Source organism: Rhodamnia argentea, chromosome 2 (assembly GCF_020921035.1).
Source record: "Rhodamnia argentea isolate NSW1041297 chromosome 2, ASM2092103v1, whole genome shotgun sequence".
NCBI lineage: Eukaryota > Viridiplantae > Streptophyta > Magnoliopsida > Myrtales > Myrtaceae > Rhodamnia > Rhodamnia argentea.
Genome location: NC_063151.1, coordinates 31,101,706 through 31,123,694, shown reverse-complemented (window position 1 = coordinate 31,123,694; position 21,989 = coordinate 31,101,706). Strand labels below are relative to the sequence as shown.

The window sequence follows — 21,989 nt, the reverse complement described above, 5'->3', positions numbered from 1 at the left end:
TACATGAAATTTCGGTTCGGTTTTATTTTGGGTTTCAGTTCGGTTCGGTTTGGTTTTTCGGTTTGATTTCGACACGCCTACGCATGACAACACTTCTAAAGTTGAATTTCTACTCCAAAAGTGTTTTTGGAGTAGAAATCCATTTGATTACACAACTTCCGAAATGGAAATCCGTTTGGTTACGTAATTTCAATTTTCGACTTCTAGAGTATTTTTTTGCTCCAAAAGTAGTTTTGGAGCCACTTAAAGAAGTAAAAAAAAAAAAATTCTTTCCAGAAATTAAAATCAAAGAGAGACAATCTACCACCAGTCTCCTCTAGAAGATAAATAAAAATATAAAAAACATTTTAAAAATGTTTATTAAAATTATAATAATTTTGTACTAAATTTGTATTGCATGAAAGTGTTTTAGCAACATAATTTTGTAATAAATTATAAAAAATAAATATTCTGTAATTTGGTTAAATAGCATCCCACAAACATACAATCATGGCAAAATGGACCGGGCAGTTGACCCATTAGTTTATAAGCTTCATGGTAGACAAGGTTTAAAAGGGGAATTGAACCACCCGTACCTACAACAAAGTAGGGTGGAATAACATTCAGCACGCATTTAAAAAATAGACAAGAGGAGAAATTTGCATTTAACTTTTCTCGAATAACATACATTTTAGGTTATGATCAATAATTTTTTGTCAAGATTTTGTACTAATTATGTTCCGTAAGTAGAAATTTACAATCGTTACCAAACGAATTTATGTTCCATAAGCAAAAATTTTGTCCTCTATCAAACATCTTTCTTAAATCAGAAATCTATTTCCGGAGCGGAAGTAGAAAAATCAAGTTACATCCGTAAGTTAATTTCTAGAGCAAAAGTATTGCCATGCGCCTCTTAGATTTCTTGAGGGGAAAGCAGAGTATTAGTCCTCACTCATGCCACAGCTAAAGTACATAAGATTCAGCATTATTGCAGAAATGAAAGTACGTATTGCTCCGGATGTGGTTCCCTGGACACAACAATTTCTGCTAGTCGATACATGTAGATATGTCATACTTCATGCAACAATATGCCAGGATAGCCAACTGATAATATCCTTCTCTCGTATAGAGATTAGAATCTTCCTCATCAATCTCTGTTAATTTTTAACTTGTCACATAGATTTAGCAGTCCTAATGGTCATAGCTAGACCCGTCAAACAAGTAATTCGGGGTCGAAAATAGTCCAACCCAAATCGACCCATTTTAATCCGTTTCCATGCAATACAAATCTAGTGACTTATACCCGATCCAACCCATATTGCTAAAACACTTCTATATATTATCAAATTTAGGATAACTCGTATCCGTACCGAGGTGAGGGCGCGGGATGAGCGAGCACAAGATCGAGTGAGGGTGAAAGAGTGAAGAGAGAGTCATAGATGTGAGTTGAGTGTAAGTAAATATTGCGAACCCATTTAACACCCACATATTTTGAGCTTTTCTAGCATTCTTAATTTATGGTAAGAGAAGTATTTTTTTCATTTTTCTTTTTCTATTTTCCAGAGTGCCTGCTTCGACGCTTCACTAGTTTTTTGGCCTAATGTATATGAATTCCCCTCCCTTCTCAGTAGCTTAAGTTTTTTGAGTTACAAATCCTTTTAACATGGTACCGAAGCTCGGTTAAAGCATCGTTTAAACTTTGTTCTACGGCCTAACATGTTAATGGATTTTCCAGTATCATATAGCACTGTACCAATAAATCCGCATCAACCGCCGCTCGACTTGCCCGTCGGTCGGAGCATATTCTCTCCAAATTGACCACTCATTGGGAACGTGATTCCAGAGACAGCCCCAAATTCGGAAAGGCCACATGTTGTTCTTGTTCTGCTCTCATCCCTTAGGTAGATTATTCACGGCGACGAGTGAATTCTGCATCTCTGCAGTCTCTCCGACGTCAAACTTGAGTTCACTTCTTGTTCTTAAGCCAAAGGATCAAACAATTTATGATTCAATCAAGCCTTGCTTGTCTTTTTTTTTTAATTCATCATACCATGCTTATATGTATAAGCATGGAACAACCCTCCAAAGCATAAATAGACTATAACATAGCAAAGAGACCAAGCATTAAAGACATGAGAAATCAATGTCGATGACGCAGGAACTGGAACACACAATCAAATCCTAGGAACTGGAAAATGCATTCAAACACTTGGAAACTAGAAACTTGACTCTTGAAAATAGGATAAATCTAGTTTGGTCGTAGGTCTCCAAGTTTCACTATTGCCACAGCTGCTGAACTTATTGGCCTTCAAGGAAGGCTTTGGCATCGCAGTTGAATCAATGGAGGAAATGAATTCGTGACATCAAGTTCGTGGATCCTGGAGTAGAAAAACTACTGCGGGAGCTTGTTGAATTTGCGGTGCCGAAACTCGGCATACGTTTTGGTCGAGTACTTTGCCGGGTTGTGGTCGTCGATGAGCCCCGGGAGTGGTCCGATCAGTGCCTCATGCGGGGGTGTGCAAAACACTGCCCATGACATTCGCGTCTTCTCCTTGTTCACCAAGCTCCTATGAAGAACACTTTTGTACTTCCCATTGCTTAGAACCTGCAACCAACATCCCTGGTAAGTTTGAACTGTAGGAAAGTTTTTCCTAGAAGCGATTCGCCGTTTCATCGCATTTTTTACCTCAATTTGATCGCCGACGTGGAAGAAAAGCGCATCGGCCAGATAATCTACGGCGAACCAGCTGCCGTCTTTCCAAACCTGAAGACCCGGAACTTCGTTCGGGACCAGTATGGTGACCGCTGACATGTCGGTGTGAGGCTCGACTCCGAGGGCCAGTTGAGGTTGTGGGCATGGCGGGTACAAGTTTATTTTCATCTCCAGCTCCATTTGGTCACCTCCCAAAGTAGCCTTCAAGGCATTCTTCTCCAATCCTAGTCCCTCGGAGATGAGCTCCAGCAGCACTTCCGTTACTTTTAGTATCTCCTTGTTGTATTCTTCAGTTACTTCCCTGGATCAGACAGGCATATATATTACTGCTGTAGTGGTGCAATCGAGCAGTAAATAATATCTCCTTCCCATGAGCATAATTGACGGGAACAATCATTTTAACCGAATAACGGGTGATTAACATCCTAAGAAAAAGACAAAAAATAAAGGAGAAATATTTTTTTGACAGTACTGTCAGCTATTTTTTATCGTAGATCCACACATCATCATAGCATATTTCGCATAAAGTACTCATTAATTAAAAAATCGTGAGGTCGAAATAATGACAGTATTGACACACTGTAGGTAGCAGTTTTCCAAAATAAATTGTGGCGGCCGCTAGGGGAATTACGGTGGGCCGTGGCCCACATTATGGGCTAAATGACAGACGAGACAATGAAAGACGCCTTTTATCCGAGCTCTTCCCCCCAGAAAAAGGAAGTTCTTCACTGACACGACTGAGGATTTACCTTCGAAGGATTTACCTTCATGAAAGCACCATCAATAACACAAAATTCAAAGAGTCTAATCAGGATTAATACCTGTAAGAAGGCGGGTGCTGAGGCCAAACCTCATGCTTGACCTTACAAGGTGGATGCATGAGGTGGAAAAAGTAATCCACCCACTCAACCTTCTCTTCGCGGTTCTTGGTCATCTTCGTCCCGTACCCTTCGAAACTCCCTCTCGACGGATCGTTCGCGTACTTCTCCTTCTCCTCTTGCGGGAGCCTGAAGAACTCGCCGCCCACCTCCTGCAGCCGCCTGATCAGCTGCGGCGGTATCCCGTGGTCGGTCACAAGGAAGAACCCCCACTCGCGGCACGCCTCGTGGATTGTGCGGACGAGAGCGTGGTGGGGCTGGGACAACGAGATCACCGGCACGGTCATGCCCTCGATGGCCCGGCTGTTCTCCGGCCGCTCGTGGGAGGGCCGAACGAACTGGGCCGGAAGCGCATCGAGGCCGACGGTCGCCAATGCCTGAACTCTCTCCACTTCCATTGGTTTCCCCTTTTACTTTCAGGATTTGGACTTCTGACCGGGCAAGTTTTTGGTTGCTTTCAGTCACTGCAGCACTCGGTAGTCGGTATTAGCGACCGTCCCCGACGTTGATATTCATAGGTTATGCAGAATATATATAGGCCAGGGAATTGCCAAGTTTCCTTGTTTGATTGTTTGGTCTTCTTGAGCGTTTGGTTTACCTACTGAAGCACGTGATGCCGAGCCATACTGTTCTGACTTCTGTCTAACTTTCAACGGGAAAAAAAAAAAAAAACAAACAAAGGCATCTTTTATCGTGGAAATGTCTAATTATGGAGATAAATGGAGTTCGAAAAGTTTTGAACTATGAACTCGGGTCTTCATATTCTGATACCACGTGAGATTTTGTGATACCACTACCAATAGTTCTAAGAGCTTAAGCTGTTACATAAAGGCGAAGTTTAATATTTAACCATTTCTATCAATTGCGATAAGCTGAATAGATATGAAATTCCACATCACTTGGTTATGCATGAGTGAGGCTGCATACATGCCTAATTTCGTGGCGGGTGAGGCCGTGTAGACCTCTTCGTTTGACGTGGCCGAGGCCTCGATGTGCCTAGCACCTTTGTCTAATTCTCAAAGCATCGCAGATCGGAAACAAGAAAAAGGCTGGTATCGATCCGAAATGAGCTGCTAGCTTCCTAGGTTTTGTCTTCCAATTCTTCGCTATGGAAGCTTCTGTTGCTTCTCCATGACTTGATCAACCTCATCGTACTGCGAATGAGGGTGGAATTAAGAATCCAGGAAAAAAAGCATCGTAATTTGGTTTTCCACTTTGCGGAAAGATGATTTCCTAATTAAAACGAGGCGATTTGCATGGTTAAAGATACTTCAATGTGCGACAAAACGGCAGATTGTATATGAGAATCTCGGTCGCCAAACAAGACGTCCACGGCAGATTCGACCCATGCTTAAGTTCGCCAAGGACCGTTGCTCAGTCTCGTCGCACAGAACTCGGCGACGAAAGAGACCATGCTTAGACAGCCCAAAGATCCACTCATCACGCATTCAACTGCACTTAGATCATCCAGTCTCTCTTCTATGTTCAGTATTTGAGGCACCAGAAAATGGTGATCGCAGCTCTCAATCCAAATTGGAAGTTTGCACACGGGAAATCCGGAGCCGAACGAGGCACCTAATGGTCGTTGCGGTCGTACGCATCAGCTCGCCAGGGACATTGAACTCGGCGATGGACGTCGAGACTTTTTGTCCTTAACCGACTTCCGTGGTAGATGGCAAAGGAAGTCCAGCTTTGCTTTAACGAGAGGCAGTGTCCAAGTTGAATAAGCAAACAATGCTTATTCAAAGATATGGCTGTCTACGTCAGTGGAAGATAAGCCAAAGAACATTATAGAGCAAAGCCTGTATTTTCTCCACGTACGCTTATGCAAGTAAGGCAAATTGAATAGTTAGTTCTCTGTTCTTCACACGTTTGTGTGTTCCTCACCAGATCCTCCAAAGCTTTCACTATCCTTTCCTTGTTCCGACGATTTCAAGAGACGGGCCTTTCCCGACCCGCGCCCATTAAGTCGGGCCAAGAACCACCTCGACCACACGCCGAGAGGTGCAACCATGCGAGCCAACTGCAGCTCGGTCTCACTGGTTTCTCTGCTGAACTCCTTTCTCCCAAATGTCCCACTCAAAGTGTGACGTCCCGAAATTTCGACCTCTGTAAGAAAATTATAAATTTCAGCGTATAAAATAAATTTGGATTTTGAAGATTTAAGAGACGATGATTGGTCGTTCCGAAACGTCCGTCAGAAACGATTAAGTTTGAATCATCAAACTTTGACTCGTTTTACCGAGAATAGTCGCGCGAAAAATTTAATTTTGTCCGAACCCTAAATGCGAAAATCTCAATTTTACCCTCGGTCGATTGAGCCAAGTGACCATCCGATACCCATTTATTAAATTACCAAATCGCTAGTGGGATTTATGCACTTGAGAAAAGGGAATTAAGGAATTTTGAAAAGTTCTGTGGGCCCCATTTCTCTCCCCTTTTCAATCGAAATCCCCCTCCCCAATTTGTGGCCGCCCAACGTCATTGTCACTTTCCTTGGCTAACATCACTCCTACCACATCAACTTGCCCCCTAAGTTTTGAGGGTTTGGATTCCCTGCCATAGTTGCTCAATGTCACGGGTAATATTCAATGAATCTGCACCGTTCATTCTCATCCGACGCTCAATAATCCACCACGTCATCTAAAGGAGAGTGAGGCAAAAATTGGGCGGCACTTTTGAAATCTGGATATTCTTTCTCTCTCTCTCTCTCTCTCTCTCTCCTCATTCCTTTTCCTCCTCTACCTGAATTTCCTTTGTTTTCTGTCAAATTCTTTGTGGAGTAACACAAATGCAGCTTTTCTCATTGATTAAAACAGAATGCGATTAGTGAAGGATTACCAGATTTCGTTTCGGATTCGACTAGAGAGCAAAGGAAATTTGGGAGAGGAATTGAGGAGAGAGCAAAGGAAATTCGGGCAAAGGAGGAAAAGGAATGAGGAGAGAGAGAGAGAGAATATCCAGATTTCAAAGCCCCCGGAGAGAGCCTTGTGGGACGTCATCTATTTTGACCTGAAGCGTTTTGGTAGAGTTGTTACGGGTTCGAGGATCGGGGCGTGACACAAAGCCTCCGGAGTTCTTCACTGGTGCCATAGTATCAGATTGGGGTCATATCATATCAAGCATTTTTCTGGGTTCCTGCCACTGAAAGTACTTCCCAATGGCCAGGCTGTGACGGTGCTCAACCATCCGACCCAAAATGGAGCGCGAACTTTGATGAGGCGAGTACACCAAATCAAATCAGCAGCATGGGGAAATGTGCAGAGGAAGAATCTAGCTTCAATCTTCCGGAAACGCAATTCTGATTACCGTGACGGCATTGGCTCCACCGCTAGGAAACTTCTTGCTCTCTAGGAAAGGGAAAACGACACTGTTCGGCATTTAGAGAAACAGCGTGCAATGGATGAATTTGTCGAATCCATCGTCCTACCATGAAAAAAAACAAATCATCAGTTTGGAGATTCCCCACGTTTTTTGTTTTTTGTTTTTGTTTTTCTGGTCAAAGGAGATTCCCACTTTGAATAACATCGTTTCGAGAGTTCTCTATGCACACATCCGTGGGAAGATCAACCAATGGAAGGAAGCTGTCCACGTGAGGCGAAGACAGCCGTTGAACTTGCCCCGACGACATTAATTTCCATCCATCCACCCACGAGTCCTCTGGATTCCGATCACAGTGAAAGAGGGAATCGCGCTGGGTCACATCACATGGGTCTCGTCGTTTGAGGTACAGTAATTAATTTTAAAGAAATGCTTTATTGATAATGATATCAAGAACGGTACAATCTTAACGATAGATTCACATATCATTATCGTGTATTTTACATAAAGTACTCATGTTAAAAATAACTGGCATTATTGTCAAACTGTCAACCTAACAGTTTTTTTAATTTTATATTCCTTCTATTGTCATGCATATCCATGCATGCATGTTGGGCTAATCAAGCTAAATCCCAGCTCGGAAAGAGTGATTTCGACTTATTTTCCCTATCAAATTTGATTACTCGTTCGCTGTAACTTCTAGTTTCCTTTAATCGAGGCCTCGAACGGGAGAAGCAGCATTATCGGAGAAATCGAGTGAAAAAAGAAAAGAAAGAAAAAGCAATGGACTACGTGATACGAGAAAAACTCGAACTTCCACTTTTCATGGAGGGTGAAGACAAAAATAAATAAGACAAGAACCCACGTCACCATCATATTTAAAGGAAGCACGTTGATTTCTTCGAGATTAAGTTTCCAAAAAAGAATTGCAAAAGAGGGTTTTGTTTTATTGATATGGGTCAACAACAACGTTGGCAAAATTGGATCCAACCAGAAAAGCTAGGGAATCGTTAAAATTTGAAATCCTAGTGATTCCGAAGAAGAACAGGAACATTTTGGACACTCGTTACAAAATAGCGATTGAGTCTTAAAACTTTCAAATATGTAATCAAACCCTTAACTTGTCACGAAAGTGCATCAAGTCATAAAACTTTCAAAAAGTATAATCAAGTCCTAAAACTTATCATGAAAGGGTAATCGAATTTTAAAACTTTCAAAAAATATAATAATGAAAGCATTTGATTTCATCAATTTGACAAGTGTTAGGACTCGATTGCACTTTTTGAAAATTTTAGTATTTGATTGCACTTTTTGAAAGTTTTAAAACTTGATTGCACTTTCTAACAAGTTTTGGGACTTGATTGCACTTTTTGAAAATTGTATGACTAAATTGTATTTTCGTGACAAGTTTTAGGTATTCTCACACACTTATTTGAAAATAAAATGAGCAGTGAATACCATTGGAGAGGAAGAGAGATAGGGCTAGTGCATGAAGAGACCCAAACTGTGGAACACACAACAATGCGATGCACAAGTCGTTTAGTCCTAAATATTTTACATTTGTATTAATTCACTTCATTCGGCCAATTTGACCTAAAATAATTGACGTGGCGCAACCTACGTTAACGTGGATAATTATTAATAATATTATAATTTTTCGATTTTTTTCTTTTCTTTTATTTTTTCTTTTTTTCTTCCCTTTCTTCTTCCTTCAACTTGTTACCAAGTTTAGGCGAGGTCGACCTCGTCGGCCTCTAGCAAAGATCGCCTCTACCGGCCACCGGCCAAGTTAGCCTTGCTGTCGCTATCTATGGGTGAGGTTGGCCTCACTAGGGAAAGGCGAGGCTCACCTTCGCTCAACCTCGCCAGCCCACGTAAGGAAATTGAGGGAGCAAAGATGAGGGAAGATATTTTCCCCTTCTCAAAAAGAGAAAAATATTTTCTCTACTTTTGAAGGAGTTTTTTCTATAGGTAGAAAATGTTTTCCTAAACTAGCTTATTTTTTACGAAATAAACGGAGCCCGAGACACTCCTTTTTTTCTAGTTAACTTACCGAAATGCTCTTCTCTCTCTTTAATTTGTGATTTCTTTTTTTATCAGGTTAATCCACAAAATTACCTTTATTTCTATCATATCTTTCATTAATTTGTCAATACAAATGTTCCATTGGATCCATCGAGATATCAATTTACCATATCTTATTATCATTTTGTCTAGAGAATCTTGTCAATTTTAATTTATGGTTTTACATTTTCATTCACAAGACATTTCTATTTATGCCATCTTATGAACACACAATAAATTGCATTTTTTTTTAATAGTGTGAGTGAAACTATATTTCAAATTCAAAAATTAAAATTCAATTTAATTATTTAACCTATCTTGATATGAAATGGAAAAAAAAATTGATCAAAATATGAAAAATGATAATTTGTCAGAAGCATGATCAATGGTGCGTTTGTTTGAGTGAAAGTGTTTTTTGGGAATTCGTTTTTCGAACTTTCATCTTTTTGGTTTGCCCGAAAATGACGCAGTAAAAAAAAAAATCATGCACAGAATTAAGAAAGAGAATTCCTAAATTTAAAGAGATGAAAACACTTTCTGAATGGCTCCTCTCATTTTTTTAAAATTTTCAATCATTTAATATTTAATATTTTAATTTTTATGTTTTATTTTATCTTTTACTTTCTTGTCTCTCTTCTTCCATTTTCTTTTGTCTTCTACCTCCGACGCCGGCCAGGCCTCGACGACGGTGGTTAGCCGATGAGCCAGAGCTCACTTGTGGCCGCTATCAACCGATTGTAGTGTAGGTTGTGGCAATGGAGGAAGAAGGAAGAAAGAAAAGGAAAAAAAAGAAGAAGAGAATATAAAAAATAAATTACAATTTAAAATTTTTATTTTTTTCTAAGATAAAGTCATGAGATTGAAATCATTTTTCAGATGAGAAACAAATACTAAAAAATATTTTCAGTCACATATTACCAAATAAAGGAAAATAAATAATTTTTCTAAAAAATCATTTTCCTTTATCGTGGAGTTTTTTGTGAAATAAACCGACACTAGTTTGAAAGTGCAGAATATGTAAATAAATTTTCGACCCCATCTTGCAATTCATATTAAAATATGAAAAGCTCGAAAGAAAGTATAAATCAGGTGATGTTTAATTTTAAAAACCTACAAATTCACCCTAAGAAATCATCCATAAAGCCAAAATCTGCTAGATAATTTGGTTGAACTTTAATTTTATCTTTGAAATAAAATTTTCCTCAAACTATTTCATAAAAAAATAAGTAGCTAACTAGAAATTTCTAAAATTTTATATAATTTGTACTTAACAAAATGAGGCCATAAACTAAAAATAACAAGTGATAACAATGCGTGTGATAAGATGATTTTTTGTGTGATGAAGTTGATAATTTAAGCGAGAAAATAGAAATAAAGGTAGTTATGTTGGGTAGGTTGATATAAAAATTTTAAAAAAATTGAAGAGAATGGTATTTTAGTTTGTTGATTAAAAAAAATAGTGATTTAATAAAATGAGGTTGGAAATAACCCCGTCCAAAATAGTGAATTTTGGGTAGTTATATTAAGCCGGTGAAAGAGGGATTTAAGGGAGTTTAGTTGAGATCCGGATCACCTAATATTGAGATTTCTATGACATGCGCGACATTAGTCAAATCAGACCGTTCAAATGAAAATGAACGACCCGATTTGAGTTACTTTTGGGATTCAAAATTTTTCAAACCCCAAAATAATTTCCACGTACATTTTTTCTCTTCCTTTTAACACGTAATGTGGTTCAAATCAAGCAGTCCATTTTTATTTGAGCTGTCTGATTTGAGTAATGTAGGTATGTTACGAAAATTTTAATATTAAGCGATTCAAATCCGTTTAGTCGTGCCTATGGCCAAAAAAAGGAGGGACTTATTCTTCCCGCCGCGCCGCAACGTTTCATGGGTCTGACGTGGCAGAAATCCGATACATGTGGAGAGCAACATCCTCGACCCCGTACCGGATAAAATCGTACGTAAACAAAATCGAAAACGGGAAGAAGGGAACGAACCAGAGCAAGCGAGATGGAGAATCGACGCCGATCCAACCGTTCGTTTCCAACGACCACTCAACCGCCATCCGCTCGATCAAAAAACTCCCACCCAAGTTCTCTCTCCCCCAACGCGCGCGCGCAGGCGATGGCGAGCACGCGCCTGCAAAAGCAAATGCGAAAGGCCAAAAGCGATCCTGTACTGTCAGTGAGTCGAGGTTCGTTTCCGTTTCGTCTCCCCGTCTCGTTTCTCTCACTGACTCACTCAACCGGCCGTGGGGCGAATCTTCCCCGAGCTTCTGGAAAGGTTTAACTCTCGATGGCGGAGCCGAAGCGGGCCTCCGGCATGGTCAAGTGGTTCAGCGCCCAGAAGGGCTTCGGCTTCATCGCCCCCGACGACGGCGGCGGCGACCTCTTCGTCCATCAGACCTCCATCCGCTCCGACGGCTTCCGCACCCTCTTCGAGGGCCAGCTGGTGGAGTTCTCCGTCGAGTTGGGCGAGGACATGCGGACCAAAGCCGCCGATGTGGCGGTCTTGGACCGATCTAGCCGCGGCGGAGGAGGAGGGAGGGGCTGGTATGGGGGAGGCCGGCTCGGCCGCGGCGGCTACGGGAGAGGTGGAGGTGGGCGGAGAGGAGGAGGCTACGGTGGAGGTGGAGGATACATCAGCGGCCGCGGTGGAGAAGGTGGCGGCGGCGTCGGCGGGGCTTGTTATAATTGCGGAAGAATGGGGCACTTGGCCCGGGATTGCTACCAGGGAGGTGACCGCGGTGGCGGCGGCGGGAGAGGAGGACGGAGATTCGGTGGTGGCAGAGGATACTACGGCGGTGGCGGAGGATTTGGTGGTGGTGGTGGTGGTGGAAGGGGGTGTTTCAATTGTGGCGAAGAAGGGCATTTAGCCAGGGATTGCCCTAATGAGCAGGAATGAGCGCTTCTTTGTTCAATCCATTTGTGGTGGCTCCAATTTGGGATTTGGGTAAATTTTCTTTGTATATATCTGGTGATCTGGTGCTGATGTTCATTGAGTAAAGCTTTCTCTCTTAAATTCCTTCTTTTGATCTTAAATTATTGATTTTATTGTCATTCTTTTACATTGAGATTGCTGATCGAACTGAATTGCCTTCCAGTCAGTTGACTGCATTTGAGTGCACACATTCTGAATTTGATGGGAGTTTGGTGGTTGATTGGTTATTTTGCGCTCATTCTGAGTTTAAGTTCCTTGGCTTTTGCTAGACATATACATTTGCCTTCTAATCCCGCACTTTCGCTCTCCCGAGTTCCATTTCCTGCTTTTATGGTGGTGATGACTTCATTCTTATTGTCTAAGTAGCAGAAAATTGGTTCCGAGGCTATATTGTCTCTTTCAGTTTCTAATGTTGGTGTTTGCTCAATAATTTTTCCGGTGTGACGCGGTACGAAGCTGTTTTTAATCTTTTAACTTTCATGTTTTCATACGATATGGGCCATTACACCCCCATTTATTATTAGCACGTTGAAGATCTTCCTCTTTTGGAAATTTCTCGACGTTTGCCAATTATAGAGTGACACGCTTGTTCTCCTTTTACAACGAGAAAGCTCTTTGTGAGTTGTCTTTAACTGCAGTGGCTTAAAAACCTTCCCTTTGGTTGTCACCATTTTGATGGTCCTATCTCCCATGGGTTGCTTTCATGAAGATGGTTGAAGTTCATCCATTCGGAAAGAATGAACAAGGACCAAGTCCATATACATGTGGGCGCGTGAGTTCACAGAAACCTTATCTTGTTCTCGTTGGCATTGTGTGACGAATTTGACGCTGCGAATCTGCTACCTTTATCACCATGTTATTTTCAGGATACAATTAGTAGTGGGCCTTCCTGATTCACAAGGTTGTGTCTGCTTCTTGATCTTATCTTCTACATCTAAAGGTTGCCTTTTCCTTTTAGTGGATCCTCTGCCTCTATAGCAGGAAAATCGCCACCTTGTATCTTAGTATCTTATGTATGGTCCCAGACTGAATCGGGATATCTATTTCTTTTTGTTGTTGGAATTCTTTAGCTCAAGGCCTGCAATGCTAATGTTCATTTAAATGAGATGTCATGCTTAAAGATATTGAACTTGAGATTTCGCCATAAGTTGCTTGGGCTAAATCTGGAAAGTGGCTTGAAATTGGCTCCCTTATGCTCATATGTCTCCCAGGAGATGGTTTTCAGAAGGCATGCTGCTGTAATGGCCATGAGAGAAATATGTTGTCACTTGACGCTAGCCGATATGAGAAACTACTGCTGCATTTATTGCATAACATATCAAATTGCAGACCTTGCAACTCGTGCTTATGCAAGTGCGACATTTATGAACTAGAACTAAAACTAACAGATTAAGTAGATTTGATTGAAACTAAAGAAATATGGATGAAGTTTCTGTACAAACTTTTATTTGCCGGATTCATGTCTTTGCTGAGACAGGTCAGGTTGCCACTTGTAGGCTCAGATCTATCAGTGGTATTCTCACGGCAAGAGGAGCTATTTTTATTTAAGTTCTTTGATCAATTTATTGCTCCTTTTTAACTCCTTTTTTACTCTCTCTCTCTCTCTCTCAGAGAGGCCTTGCTGAGCTTTTTTTTTTTTGTTTTTTTGTTTTTATATAATGTCCTTTATCCTTTTCTTGTGGAGGATAATAGAAGATAGTTGATGTTCATTTGTTCTGTCGGAGCGCAAGAACCTACTGTGCCAAGTAACTCATAGTCTAACGAGTAACAGTGTGGCCTTACCAGTTTTTGTTCTGAATGATTATCACTGTCAGATTGTTCTCTCCTTTTCCGGGGGCATATTTACTGCCAAATAACTCATAGTCTAAAGAACAACAGCCTAACAGGATTCGTTCTGATTCGGCTTTTCTGGGCATAACTAGTGCACGCACTTTCCAAGAGCAATTTCTTAGCCATGGTTTGACCTGTGCTAATAGATTACATCTTCTTTTTCTCTTTTAATCAGATAAGGAAACCGTGGCTTTCGTTTCTGTATGGCATTGTTGAACAGACCACTTGAAGGTCATTGAATGCATACTTTTGAGCAAATCCGAATTTTCAGTCTGTGTTTGTTGATCAGGATGCTAGAAATGTGTGCAGTCGTTATTGTGAATTCTTGTGTTGCTGCACTAGTTCTCAGTTCCAATGATATCAAGCCAAGGTTCCTTTCTTTGGGCGTAGCGTCCGGTATCTGTACCGGTTGATAGACCAGAATTTGATACGAGATTTGTTTGGCTCTTCAAGAATGCTTGTCATTACAGAGCAGCATGTTTCGAAGGAACTTCTGGTGAAGTGGATCCAGTATGTGAATCCTGACAAATGATTGCCTGGATTCATTTTAGGGTATTCATTCCGTTTTATTCAAGATTAAGCTAGTCTTTCTTCACTTGGTTGGTAGATATGTCTGCTTGATCCCTGGCCAGGCAAAATCTGGAAAAGGAACCCAGTTTGCCTTTCAAATTATGTGATAATTAAGTCACCTCATGCACTTGCTTTTCCACTTGATGGCTCAACTTGCCTTAGTTGCTGATATGAAACCAATTCCCGTTTCTGATAAAAGTGACACAGAAATAAAATGACCATCTGTTCTTTTACTGGAATATAATTTACTGAGGTCGGGGTATATGATCAACAACTCTTTATGGCAAATTAGGATCGTTCGCCCGAACTACGCGGTGTGAATGATTCGACCAAACCTCTCCAAAGGCCTGGACATGAGTACCTGTTGCTGGACCACATACATGAAATTAGTGAGGATTGCCCACAGTTATTTTCTGTTGCATCCATATGTCCTGGGACGTCTGAATGTTTGATGGTGAACTGATGATGTCCACGCTTGGCGCTAAGACTAGGGGAACTTGATCTTTCCACTGAAGTCTTAACTTTCTCTTGTGATTCAGTCAGTGAACTGCAAACTTTCGCTATTTTGTCTCTTCAGGCGAATGTGCTCTCATGTACGGAAGTCGCATATTATTTTGGACCGGGAAAAATTATTCAAAAAGTCCTAAACCTATTGTACGAATGTTAATTCAGTCCTAAACCTTTTAATTTGCCAACTTAGTCTTAAATCCTTTGAGAAATTGCAAATTCAGTCATAAAAATCTTTTCAATTATTTCAATTTAGTCTTAAATTTTTTTATGATTTGTCAATTTAGTCTTAAACCTTATAACGTTGTTAACGTAGTCTTTTAAGCTAATTACCCAAATAATAGGATTTATGGCTAAATGGGCAAATCGTGAAATTTTTTGAAGATTTAATTAACGCAATTGAAAGATTTATAGCCGAACCGGTAAATCGTGAAAAATTTTATAAGTTTATGATTAAATTAGCTGCCGTACAATAGATTTAAATTTTTTTAGGCAATTATCCTTTGTGGACTATGTCATCACGACCACCTTTTTCTGTTTTGTGCACGATTCACATGGATCTGTACCAAGAATCCCCATCCCCCGTGGGTGTGCGGGTCCACATAGCTGGTAACTCTTTTGCGGTTTGATGGCTTGACCCGCATTGAACGGGCCGGGTCATTGTACGACTAGTTTAGATAACTCTTTGGCGGTTCGATGGACTACCTCTTTAACTATTAAAATGCTTTTCAAAATTGTTTCGGCTAGCCAGTTCAACCCAAAAAAATAGTTTTAGTTTCGGAAAAGGATACAAGAACATTCCGGTCCCCGTGTCGAATGAGAAGCTCAGTTTGCAGCATAATTGTACAACTTATGCTATGACCGTCGACTTGTAATTCTCTAATTTTGTGTACATTCCTTTTGCAAAGTGAAACTTCACCTTAGTAGATTAACCCTAACATGCAGGATTTCTCAATCTATGGATGGAAAAAGTTATGGGCCCACATTGAATGTACGGGGTGCCAACGTGGAGACTATTTGTACTTGATGATGTAAACAATCGACTGCCAGCATCTAATGGTAATAATAATAGTAGGAACAAATCGGTCTAGAAGAGGTGGGGACCATCACTAACCCTGATCTGTCAATGCCTCGATCGTACTCCTAATCCAAAGAGACAATAATGTTCCTCAAAATCAACTCCATGAGTACGAAAATCAACCACAAACGTGAGACCCACAACTCTACAAGAAAAGGGGCAGCGACACGACCGTTCTTTCGCTCAAAAGAAGCAATCTCGCATGTAATAGTAACTTAAACCAATGTGGAAATATATACACCAATGTATTACAATACATTGGACTACTTTGGCATAACCGTTGCTCGTAAAATTGAATCTTAATAGGGATCACATCAATAAATTTCAAGGGGATAATCGTTTCAAAAGTACTAAGTCTATTCTATTGCGGCCAATTTAGTCTTAAACATTTTAATTTGGCCAATTAATCCTAAATCTTTGACGATTTGTCAATATTGGTGACATCGGCTATGTGGCACGATTGACGCTAACTTGTATATATATTTTTTTAATTACTCAAAATGAAATTTTACTTAGTTATTTTTTCTTTCTTTCTTTTTTAACTATTCTTCTTCTCCTTAGGCTTAGTGGGGTTGCCGGAGCCTAGGCAATGGCGACGACCCTCACCAGCCACGTGTGTGGGCCACGATGCCCTCGTTAGCCGAGAGTGAGGGGTGTCATGGCCGGCCGAGGGCAAGGGTTGTCATGGCTGGCCGACGAGGTTCTCTAGCTATTGCCTAGGCTACGACGACCTTAATGGTCCTTTAAGGAAGAAGAACAGTGAAAATAAAAGGAAAAAAATAGATAAGTTATTTATATAATATACAAATGTAAAAAAAATAGAAAAATTGTCCACGTTAATCTCGGGCATGCCACGTATCGTGATTGCATCCACATCGTCGATTTTTAGTTTTTTTTTTTTGTTCTGTCAAAAGTAATTATCTTATTCATATCTCTTGATCTCAAGATAATAAATAAGAGGTCAATACAAAGCAAATCCCAAACAGCAAAGTAGAACAATAAAGTACAAACATTTGTGATAAGCACATTTTCATCCGACAAGAATAGATACAGCGACCGATCACCGAACCCCAGCATCATTATAAGTGATGAGCACACATCATGATCTCTTTCTTCAAAAGCTACAACCTGTTAGAGGACGATGCAAGCGTAGGTTCAACATCCTACGTAGACACTAAAAACAAGTTGAACAGGATCCCAAGTCTAGGTCTAGATAGGGAGAAGTTGAATGAGCGCATAAACGCCTACAAGGAACTTCTAGATTTGTATTTAGACTGGGAGAGAAGAGTTCCCAAATTTATATAGGGAGATGAGGCCTTCCAAAGCTTGGAGAACTTGTATAACCGCTTCTGCAGTATGAACTCACCGTATTCCTCGTTGATCCCGTCAGGCTTTTTGGTTCGGAGGATCTGAAGCAACGGGTTGGTTCCTAACGATGGAAGCGAAAAATACGCCTAGCAAGCAAGGAAGAGCATCAACATCGAGCAAAAAATTATAATACACTCTTAGTTCAGAACGAGAGAAAAAAGTTCAATTCAAGCTGAGAATATGGAGCCTCGCTCGACTGAGACCGAGAGTTATTTCTCAATCAAGATAGCTTGTAGTGGAAGACAAAACAGAAACCAGAGGTGAGTGAGAAATTGTTAGAGGATTTTCGATAGAACACATGTCGATTTTCAATTAAAATTGATTGGAAGGATTATATTAGTAAATTTTCAAAAGGTTTAAGATCAAATTGGGCGAATTAAAAAGTTGGAGACTGAATTATCCGTTGTACAATAGGTTCAGGACTTTTTGAACAATTTTTCTGAATTTCAAGAGAGCCTAGATTTCTTAAATTGATTCCATAAGATGTTAAATGATGTTGCCGTAAATAGTCAGAAACAAAAAACAAAGAGACTGTGGGATTTAAGTTATTTGGAGAAATTGATTGGAATTGTGCTAGGACAAAGAAAATTAACCAAAAATAAAAATCCGAATATATGGGAATTACAAGCACGATATGGTAATTTCGGAGATCGTTTTCGAATATCATCTCACCAATTGTTTAGTAGCTTCTGCCTAGTACTATCAAAAGTTGGAGATTGAACTTCGATTTTAGCCCGTGCGGAGTCTGGCGAAACGAGAAAAATCGGTTTGCGATTTGCAATGCATGGGCCAAACATCGGAAGTTTGAAGGAGATGAGACCTGCAGTTGCAGAGTCCAAACCCGTATCCGTACAACCGTGACTGGATTTCTGCTCAGACAACTTTTGCAGGCTTTCGACACTTCAGTTAGAAACTTCCGTCGACCCGATCCGACCGACCCAACTTCCTTTGACAACCCATCACTTATCTTCCTATTTTTCCTCTTTTTCTTGCTTTCTGATATTTTTCTTGATAAAGTTTTGTTGCCAAACTTCTCCACTTTGAAATGATTTTTTTATTTTATTTTCAGGAGCATGTCGATTCGAATCCATGATTCCAGGTACAAATCAACAAGATGATTTTTCGCCTGGCTCTTGCCATTGCGTGCTCGAGATCGATGCTACTCGACATCTTCCGATACGTGTTTTCTTATCAAAAACTTAACTTTCATCGTTGGCAACTCACTCCCCACGACAAAAAAATTATCCAAAAACTCATAAGTTTATTGTACTTTTGTTAATTCAGTCCTAAATCTCTTAATTTTGACAATTGAGTCCTAAATATTTTCACACTTTTTTCGGTTGAGTCCATCCAACTTATTTTGGCCGAAAATCGCCGATATGGACTCCAACCGTCCTATATAGCATAGCCGACGCTAACATCGATAATTTTTAATAGTATTCTATAATTCTATAGATTTGTTTTTTCTTAAAGTCCTAAACCTATTTTTCTACTTAATGTGCATCCTCCCAACAACGAGCACATTTTGCCTTGAGCACTTGGTAAACTTCGTTACTTCCCCAGGGACTGACAAGACATTGTAAAAGCAGGAGGACGTACCATGGGAATAGACAAAGGAACGACGGATGGTTGCCCTTGTCCTTCCTCTAATTATGACGGTTGCCGATGCACGAAGAAGACCGACCCTTTTCCTCTTTTTTGTGGTTTTTTTTCTTTTCTCCTCCTGCTAGATGACCTCATGAAGAGGACAGGAATGAAGCAGCGACGCACGTTTTAGTCTCGAATCGCGCCCCACATGCATCATGATCAGGATGGATGGGCAAGTTTGACAAAACTCACGGGCGATCCTGCCAGGGGAGTTGGATCCAGATCAAGAGATTTTGATTCCTTTTGATTCACAAGCCAACACCAGCAATGCCTCCAAAAACAGGAAAGAACGAGGAAGCCAAAAAAACTACAGCGACGAACCTTCCCGACATCAGCATCAGATGGATGTTTTTAACCACTGTTATAACCCCTTTGCGCGCTATGTTACAGTTCGAGGGAGATTTTTCATGCAATCTCCCCCATCAAATGAATCGATACTTGGGGTCCCCAGCCCCACATTTGATGAGCTCGACGTTACAACAGTTGGTCAAAAAAGCAAGGCCTTCATCTGATTGATCATGAACTCAGTACAGCAAAAGAAAGGAAGAGAGAAGTGGCGGAAACATTCCATGACAACGACCAAGCAGTCCTGGTCTTGCGAGGCGTTAGGGGGAAAAAAAAAAAATTTGATGATGGTCCCCACATTGATTGCTCATCCGATGCAATGACTAGACCCATGATTCAAATTATTGTCCCTTTTTTCTTTTCTCCCTATTTTCTAAGGGGTGATTGATTCCCTTACCATCCGACTCCCGAGTGGTCCAGTCATTGGATCGGTTATATTTTCATTTTTGAGATTTGCTGCTAAATTTTCCTCATTAAGGACACTTACATCGGATGACATCTTGTTGATTACATCACGCTGTCGTTAAACCTGAAAATTATACTAAACATTCTAAGCATTTGAGGTTAAGATTTACATTTAGGATTCTCTAAAAAAAAAAAGAAATTAGTCAGTCCGCTCCGGTTCCCTTTGAAACCGGAAATAGGTTCGAATTTTATGAAACCGAGAACCGGACTGAGCCGGGACCGGTTTGGTTGGTCCATTAAGCTCGGTGGGTCGAGGTAAAAATGGAATCTTCAATTATCCTACCAAACACCAATTGAATTCGCCCCACTTGAGCAGTACCCAAAGGTTTCTCAAGTATTTCCGGAGGTAGGGGTGAGCGGTTCCTGGTCCGATCCGGTTCCCATACAAAATCGGGAACCGGACCGGTGGTCCCGGTTCCCACTTTTCGGAACCGCGGACCGGACCGGCCACCCTCGGAACCGAGAACCGGACCGGATAGTCGGTTCAGTCCGGTTCTGGCGCAGTTCTAAGGGTTTCCGATCCGCGGTTTCGAAAAGTGTATGCACACTTTGATAGAACACATGGTCGAGCTCAAGGTTGAGGAAAAAAGGTCGGTGTACCACGAGCTCGGCGGAGTCAAGGCCTCTTCAATTGGCGGCTCCGGATCGAACTCTAAATGACCTAAACCTAAACAACAAGTAAACGTTAGGTTTATTTTTTAAAAAAAATAAAAAGAGGACCGGTCCGATCCCGGGCCCCGGAACCGGGAACCGGACCGCCCGGTCACCGGTTCCAATTTTAGGAACCGGGAACCGGACCGGATCCCCCTAAAACCGGGAACCGGACCATCGGTCCCGGTCCGGTCCGGGCGGTCTCGGTCCGGGTGGTCCTTTTTGTTCACCCCTATCCGGAGGTGATGCCTTTTGAGCTGTGGGAGAGGAGGGGAGAGACTTTGCTTATGAACGTGGGATGGACTCGTTGCTTTTTTTGAGTTTTTTTGCTTCTTCACCCATGTGGGATTGGGTGACCAATTTCACTTTTCAGTGCTCCATAAAAGTGACTTTAGCCAACGAGGAGGGTGTGGACGATGCTGAGCCCACAGGCCCATGTTCTGTGCTCCAATACCAATGGAACCCACCACCACCCTTGATTTCTCTTTCTTTGCCTACTTTCTGAGGCCAGTCCGAGCCCCAACATGCATTTCCTCGAACATGTCCGGACGAATTCCATAGTTTACAGTCAGTTTCATATCAAGCAATGATGCTCCCATGAGGCCAGTGGAGAGAGAAAGCCCCCCCGGAAATGATTATGATTAATTGAACAGACACTTTTCCTAAAGATAAGGGTATAAGTGAAAAAAGAAGAAGATTACAATGTCATTCTTCGTGGGTTCGCATGTCTTTTAATCGGGATGATAGCTTGTTCTTGCGTAGAGCCATCGTGGTAATATTTTTGCCCCAAAAAAGTTCAACCTCCGCTGCCCTCGACAAACATCCATCTTGCTTGATGTGCAACGACAGCGAGAAAAGGGCGCTCTCAAATTCGAAAAACAGATGTAACGGTTGCGACTCTAAAAGCTCAAAAATCAAGTTTTGAAACCTGAATTCGAACAAGAAGGCCACCTGAAGAGAAGGGCACATCAGAAATTAGGCAAAGGGGTTGGCTTTTGAAGTCGATTTGGGGGCCTGACATGATTTGGCGCACTCACAACTGTAAAGCAGATAACGGATGGGCACTACGAGATAAAACAGCATCACCCGGATAGATTTCCCACGACATGTAATGTAATGTTTAGTTCCTGGCGTGTCGATGTCGCAAGTCATCCAAACACATGAATCTCTTCTTTCTTTCTCAATTCACAGAAAGTGAGGCTGATCATGGCATGTGAAAAGTGAGCCGAAAGTCCTTATCTTTCCTTCGCAGACTCCTTTCTTGCTGTGGCTTCTCTCTTGCCTCTCTCTTGCTTTCTTTCTTCCTTGTCCATTTCCCTCTCTCTCTCTCTCTCTCTCTCTCTCTCGGCCTTCTCGTGTGGTCCTATGTGGACCTCTGTTTGACTAGAGGAACTTTTTAATAATGGTTTACTGTAGATGAACTAAATCCTTCCGATCGAATTTCGCCCTTCGGAACGCCCCACAAGACATTAGCAAAATGCGAGCAGCGACCTAAATAAGGTGACCCGAAACATGGTCTGTTTTTTATCAGGCTGTTAGGGGTTTAGAACTTGTACTGTGTGCATAGTTTCTCTACCGGTTAAGCCGATCTTGACAGGAGTTAATGGCTATCCATTTATTATCTGCCGTCC

The 21,989-nt window shown here is 41.2% G+C and overlaps 2 protein-coding genes and 1 long non-coding RNA gene across 4 annotated transcripts in view; 2 read left to right on the top strand and 1 right to left on the bottom strand.

Moving 5' to 3' along the window:
* Positions 1 to 2,144: 2,144 nt before the first annotated feature.
* On the bottom strand, positions 2,145 to 4,037 carry LOC115738603 (flavonol synthase 1-like). Its single transcript, XM_030671265.2, has 3 exons — positions 3,514 to 4,037; positions 2,666 to 2,993; positions 2,145 to 2,584 (listed from the first exon to the last, which is right to left on the bottom strand). The coding sequence occupies exons 1-3, from the start codon at positions 3,966 to 3,968 to the stop codon at positions 2,372 to 2,374; spliced, it is 996 nt and encodes a 331-aa protein (XP_030527125.1). The 5' UTR covers positions 3,969 to 4,037; the 3' UTR covers positions 2,145 to 2,371.
* Positions 2,924 to 21,989, top strand: part of LOC125313837 — a 28,573-nt gene continuing 9,507 nt past the window's right edge. Inside the window, exons 1-2 of the long non-coding RNA XR_007197509.1 lie at positions 2,924 to 3,042; positions 16,772 to 16,783. This is a non-coding gene — a long non-coding RNA (uncharacterized LOC125313837). The remainder of the gene's footprint in view (positions 3,043 to 16,771; positions 16,784 to 21,989) is intronic.
* On the top strand, positions 10,817 to 14,990 carry LOC115739312 (cold shock protein 2-like). Of its 2 annotated transcripts, none has more exons than XM_030672366.2 (2): positions 10,817 to 11,909; positions 14,070 to 14,990. In XM_030672366.2, the coding sequence occupies exon 1, from the start codon at positions 11,253 to 11,255 to the stop codon at positions 11,859 to 11,861; it is 609 nt and encodes a 202-aa protein (XP_030528226.1). In that variant the 5' UTR covers positions 10,817 to 11,252; the 3' UTR covers positions 11,862 to 11,909; positions 14,070 to 14,990. The 2 variants fall into 2 exon arrangements, with proteins under 2 accessions (XP_030528226.1, XP_030528207.1); XM_030672347.2 differs by having other exon boundaries at positions 12,536 to 14,091.

Excerpts from the sequence above, each read along its gene's own strand:
- LOC115738603 (XM_030671265.2), bottom strand. The coding sequence starts at position 3,968 with ATGGAAGTGGAGAGAGTTCAGGCATTGGCGACCGTCGGCCTCGATGCG. Across the intron at positions 2,994-3,513 it reads CAGCACCCGCCTTCTTACAG|GGAAGTAACTGAAGAATACA; the intron begins GTATTAATCCTG and ends TGTCTGATCCAG. Across the intron at positions 2,585-2,665 it reads ACGTCGGCGATCAAATTGAG|GTTCTAAGCAATGGGAAGTA; the intron begins GTAAAAAATGCG and ends TGTTGGTTGCAG.
- LOC115739312 (XM_030672366.2), top strand. The coding sequence starts at position 11,253 with ATGGCGGAGCCGAAGCGGGCCTCCGGCATGGTCAAGTGGTTCAGCGCC.